Genomic DNA, 6,250 nt, shown 5'->3' on the forward strand with positions numbered 1-6,250 from the left:
AAGCAAAGCAAGCAAGCAAAGATTTCGGGTGATAAGAGGGCCCACAAGCCAATCTACTCTTTCAGCAGTCTTTGGATCAAGTCTGGCGGTTTCTGATGAGTGCCTGCCATCCTAGTCGAGAAGGGTGTGGATAATTTTGGATCAGTCTTTGTGTGTGTGTGTGCTTACAAGAAAGAGCAAATGTACATTTGAGTGAAGTTTTGCTATTATTGTAAATTAATTCACTCTCTGGTTGTTCCTCAATGTTCGCTTGAAAGTGATTTTTTGCTTGACCAGAGCTGTGAGTGTGCAAGTGGCCATAAGCCAAACTGGCAGTGTGTATAACAACATTTTTGCACTTATTTACACCCTGTTTATACCTCATCTTTCACTGTGTCCATCAATCCTCTCTCCAGCAGCCTGCAACCATGCTTCTCTTCATTTACACAGGAAATTTCGATGAGAAAATTCCTCCAGTTGGGCTTTTCAACAGTTAAACACTGGGCCAAGAATTTTGATTATAATATACAGATGGCCAGTGGGAAAATGTATGGTTAAAGGTTTGAATTTAGATTGTGTTATGAACTGAAAGAGAATTTTTATAAAATGATGTCTCATTGGTACATGACACCAGAAATTTTTTCCAGAATCTGCAAAGAATCTTCAAATGCATATTGGAAATGTGAACAACATGAAGGGACATTTTATCATGCTTAGGGGAGAAAAAAGCTAGAAAAAAATGGATTCAAGTGCATATTTTGATACAGATGGTTTTTATAGATCAATAGTTATTGCAGGGGTGTATGTGTCATAGCAAAACCGTGCCCACCCCATTGCCATCAATGGAAAAAAAGTCGCAATACGTCGCGCCACGTCACATGATGTTGCGAGTTTGACACCCCTGGCCTATTGAACCCAGAACCTTCCCTTTTAGAATTAATGATAAACAGTTAGAAAAAGCCATCGAAGATTATTTTAGTATATCATTTCTAAGACAGGATTATTACATACAGAGAGAGGGAAAGGTTTTACCCAGTATGGTAAAGTCCACTATGAAGGAATGGCTGGCAGATAAATTTCACTGAAACGGATAAATTGATTTCTTTGATTAGAGAAAAGATATTATCTATATTTATTGGTGATTGGAAACTTCTTATGGGATTTGTGGGTAAAAATGATTTAGGGCTTTGATAATTAGGATAGATTATTGAAAGAAGTGCAACATGATGTAATTTTAGAAAGAGAGGTTAAAATAGAATTGTGCAGTGCTTTTTTTGTAAAAAAAAAAGGTGCCGGAACTCACACATGTCATACAACCTGCCTTGCCTACCCTACAAGGTTCCATCCAAAAAAGGTGCTGGAACTCCGTTCTGGGTGTTCTCTGACAAAAAAAGCCCAGGAATTGTGTTTATAATTGCTGTAAAGATACCAGAAACCATTTTCTTTGTTTTCTGTTTTTCTTCATTTTTTCCTCTCCTTTCTTGCATTTCTCTGTTTCTCTTTGCTTTCGTCTTCTTTTTTCTTCTTCCTTACTTATATTAGTTTGTTTTAGTTTCTATCTTTTGTTTAATATTTTTAATAAAATTTATATAAAAAAGGTAAACAAACTGCATTTTCAGGATATGATAGATCACTGTAGAAGCAGTATGGTGGGAGGGTAGGGTGTTTTAAGAAATTGAATCTCTACATATTTTCCCCTAAATCAAATAGTCATTCTATTTTATTCTAATGATGTTGCCTCCTTATTTGGACACTCTGTAGTTTGGAAGGTAAACAGATGGGAGGAAGACAGCCACTGTTAAGTATAGTGGTTGACCGGTGAGACAAATAACGAGACGTCGAGGTTTCAACTGAAACTTTATTGTGGTTGAACTGAGGAGCCCTCACAACCTGGCTCCTTTAAATACTGTTGCCAATAAACCATTAGCCAATCCACATCCTTAATTGGTCCCACCAGAACGGCGGTCCAATAGGACGGATGTGAGGACACCACCTGTTGTTGCTGGGTGCCTCACAGCTGATGTTCAGCTGGCTGTCATCATAACTGAGCTTTAATTCATCTTAATATATAACAGCCACCAAATTCCAAATTCAGACATTCGTTTTCCTTCTACTGTAGAGCAAAAGTATTGGGATATTAGCTCTAGAAATTGTCTGGCCTTGGATACTAATTTAGAGTTTTCATATAAGAATTTCAAGATAGGTTACTAATATTGTATGAAAAAATGCATCAGGATCTCTGTTAAATCAAGTCAATCTGTGGACCAATGATGTGTTACACATGTCTCCCCGCCACAGGAAAGATTGCTAGCTTATGTGGGAATAATGAAAGATGAAAAAGAAATAAAGCATGAAACAGGGCAGGGCATAATGCACAGTACTCATTTTATTGAAGCAATTTTTGAAGATCTTAAAAAGCAAGCTTGTTCCCTCTTTTCCACCCAGAAACCTTTTAAAAATCATCATTTGCATGCAAAGAAGCCCATTCTTTTGAGCATGTGAAGTACAAGCATAGAGCCAAGTTGTTCAATGTTGGTTATATAAGTAGCATCACTTTCGTGACAGGAGGGGGGAAGAGAAGTGGAGGATGATCAATCTCACAGGTTGCAGCCCCGAGCCCATTCTTTTGAGCATGTGAAGTACAAGCATAGAGCCAAGTTGTTCAATGTTGGTTATATAAGTAGCATCACTTTCGTGACAGGAGGGGGGAAGAGAAGTGGAGGATGATCAATCTCACAGGTTGCAGCCCCGAGTCCATTGTGACAGATCTCTTCCTTGACAGTTGTTTTGCCAGGCAACCCTTGAAGGAAGAATAAGAAGATTGCTTTCCTTTCTACATCACACACATTTATTTATTTATTTTTGACGATGTAACTCTATTTCAAGAGGTTAAGGAAGTTTCAAAGTGAGCTGATTTTTCAATCAATCTCCTCCCCCCCCAATCAAAGGAAAATAATTGCCTTAGCTAAAATAGTCCTGATTTTCTATTTCTCATAATAAAGCCTACATGCCACTGATACTCAATAGATGCTATGGACTCTCACATAAGCTTGCCAGAGTCCATGTTAGCCAGGGCTGAAGTGACTTAAGGTCCCAAGTATTGGGTGAGCAATCCTGCCCCAAACCTTAGAATGTCTCAGAAGGTCACACAGCAGAGTAAATTTTACATAGCTGTAATTGTTGACCATATAATGTTTTTATGATTTGCTTTTAAATGCTGATTGCTGGCTTAAAAGTTTTCCATTTAATGATCTGCTCCTGCAGCCCCTTTCTTACTCATCCTGTAATTGGAGGATTCACAAACATCTCTCCCTGCTTGTCTCACTACTAGGTTCTTTACAGATCCAGATTAGTTCTCTGATCCCTTGGAGCTCATTCCTGGGATCAGAATCCTGGTGTTTAAAAGGCCATTTGCCAATTTCTTTTCCTGCTTGTCCCAACTGGATGCTAAATCCTGATGGTGAACCTTTGCGTGGCCAATTGGGTGGGTGTGGCCAATTGGGTGGGTGTGGTCAATTCGGTGGGCATGGCTGCGGTGGTAACGGCAGACTGGGTGGGACTAAAAAGTTCAATCAATCAATTCCAAGAGAATTTATCTTTTTTTTCCTGCAAGAAGTTGAAATTGATCGATTGAACCTTTTTTTGCATACGGTGGCAGGGGCCTAAAGCAAAAAGGTTTTATAAAACCCAGCTGAAGGCCTAGGACTGGAGCTATGGCACATGTGCCCAAAGAGAGGGCCCTGTGTGCCACCTGTGGCACGTGTGCCATAGGTTCGCCACCACGGGTCTAAAGAAAGGCAATTAATTTTCATGATTACAAATTCAGTTGCTACTGAATGTTACAAGTAGAACAGGGGTATCAAACTCCTGGCCTGTGGGCCAGATGCATCATGCCGAAACTGCGCCTACCCCACCTCTGGCAATGGGGAAAAAGTCATGATATGTCGTGACACATCATGTGACATGGCGAATTTGACACTCCTGAAGTAGAAAGATGTTAATGAGAGATTGACTCACCAGGCATTCATCTTATTACGATCACGGACAACTCTCTTAGCACAAGCAATATCATCTGTGATATCATCATCTGTGAAATCTGCCAGGAGAAGCAAATTAAAACATGACCCATTCCAGATGTCTCAAACTTTTTTCCAAATATTTGCATAAAATTATATAAAGCAAAAAGCAAAAAAACAAAAAACCCAAGTAAAAGAGATTGTGAGAATGTTGAAACATGTGGGACACTGCGACATCACCAGTTATAGTTCTGGCGCTCATTATAATTCAGACCACACTGGGGTGGGTGGTGTGGAGGCACAAAAATCAGATATATCTTTGTGAGGAAAGGTAGACAAGTTGTGAGAACCTGAGAAATGGTGTTACTAAGGGGGAGGGGAGCAGATTGATGAAGGATAACAGGCCAATGGAAAATATGGTGGCTAGATATCACAGTGACGCAAGTAGGAACTCAAAACAATTTTGAGACACAGAGTGATTAAATGTGAATCTTCTTGAAGTGATGGACACAACTGGACAATTACAGAGACCAATAAAGGAGAAGAAAGACTAGAATTTCCCTACAAAATTTTCATATGAGTTGCACATTTCACTTTTTTTGCTTTTCTAGTGAAACAAGTGTCAGGCCATGGTAGCAGATCAGGTCAGGAACCAAACACTACAAGGATTATGGGAATCTATGCTACTTCATTGTCACAGAACACAATAATAAGAACAGAATTTTAATAGCTTTTCTCTCCTACCTCATACACAAACAAGATCAAGGTGGGGTCATTTTCAGTCTCTTTCAGATGCCTCCTTCTTTTCCAGGACTGAGTTGTCATCCTTTTCTCACCAACTGTCCCTTAATAGTTCTCCTAACAATCCTTGCATTCCTTTATCAAGGTTATATCTCCTCTGCACTACAGAACTTACCACTGCAAGGCTTATTGCAGCCATTAGCTGTACGGCCTCGGTAATTGTTGCACCAAAAGCGGCTGTTTATCTGGAAAATCCCATAGTCACGACTGCCATTCCTGTTTGGCCGCCCCACTTTTCGGGTGTCAAAGCTGCTCTCATAAAAAGCCATACAGACCCCTGGAAGAAAGCAAATGGGGAAAGGGCTGCAAAAGGCCTGTTCTGTAAATGAAATATTTAACTATCTTCCTATTCTTTCCCCAAGAAGTCCAATCATTTTGGAAACCTTCAGGAGAATATGGAATAAGCCTGATTGTTTTCTGCAAGATGTCCCTGGGGTTGTTAAGGGCATATAAAGCCACCTCTCCTCTCTTCTTTATCCAGGCTTTCCAAAGAGGAGGTACAATTCCATTGTGAATATTTTGTATTACCACACCTGTGGAAAATCTTCTGTGATGGCTCCTTCAACCATATCCTGAACTGAAATGATTTGGGGGGAATTTGAAGAATCTTACCTTAGCATCCAAAGGTAAGATCCCTGGCAGGGGATATTATTCTGAGAAGAACAAATAAAAGATTGGCTAAGGCACTGATTGTTAAAATACAGGGTGATCTAAGCACCCTCCAGTTTTGCTGTTGTGCCAAAAAGGGAATGAAGTGGATATTGTTCGTTCTTATAAAAATAAGGGTGTTAGTGCAGGATGAAGTGTGAGGCTTCTCCAGTCATCTGGGATGGGACAAAAGCATATTTTACCATTCTAAGAAAATTGAAAGGAGTTTTTATTCATTGGATGGGCTGGAGGAACTCATTCTTGAAATGATCTGCCCATTTTGGACCCCCCTTGCCAACCTTGAACTTGCTCAGGTGGAGAAAAAGAGAAAGGAAACTCACAGTCACCCAAGCTGAAGCCATAATATCCATCCATGCCACTTGCTTTCAGATGTGAAGCCAGTTCACATTTGGAGTATTCTTTAGCTTCATTGGCTGCAACGAGGATGAAGAGGAGGCTGAGCACTAATGCCTTCATTGCTGCTGCTCCCCGGAGGATGATGTCTGACTTCTCAAGGATGGCTGCTGGGTTTTATAGTCACAGCTTGAAAAATTGGCACCACTGCAAAGATTGTAAGCAAAGTATGTAAACAACAATAATTGCCTAGCCCCAACCTGAGATAATTACGGCCTGAGAAGCAGAGCATTGAGGCAAAAGGCAAATTTGCATGAGAGGTGCCAAAAATGAAGAAGTGGTGGTTACAACTGCGGCATTTTTATGTGATGTGCGTGAAAAAGGAAAAAAAAAGTTTTCATTGTGGGGTGATTGCTGTCTTCTTGACTTTTTGGACTTTTCAGACCCCCGTC

General features: G+C 40.2%; 1 protein-coding gene across 1 annotated transcript; it reads right to left on the minus strand.

The window, feature by feature from the left end:
- Window positions 1–2,712: 2,712 nt before the first annotated feature.
- On the minus strand, window positions 2,713–5,921 carry LOC310637001 (lysozyme C, milk isozyme-like; the record flags this gene model as incomplete). Its single annotated transcript, XM_083357244.1, has 4 exons — window positions 2,713–2,779; window positions 3,997–4,075; window positions 4,912–5,073; window positions 5,786–5,921. 4 exons carry the CDS (start codon window positions 5,919–5,921, stop codon window positions 2,713–2,715), a joined length of 444 nt encoding a protein of 147 aa, XP_083213370.1.
- Window positions 5,922–6,250: the final 329 nt, after the last annotated feature.

This window comes from Vipera ursinii (assembly GCF_947247035.1).
Source record: "Vipera ursinii genome assembly, chromosome: 2".
Lineage (NCBI taxonomy): Eukaryota > Metazoa > Chordata > Lepidosauria > Squamata > Viperidae > Vipera > Vipera ursinii.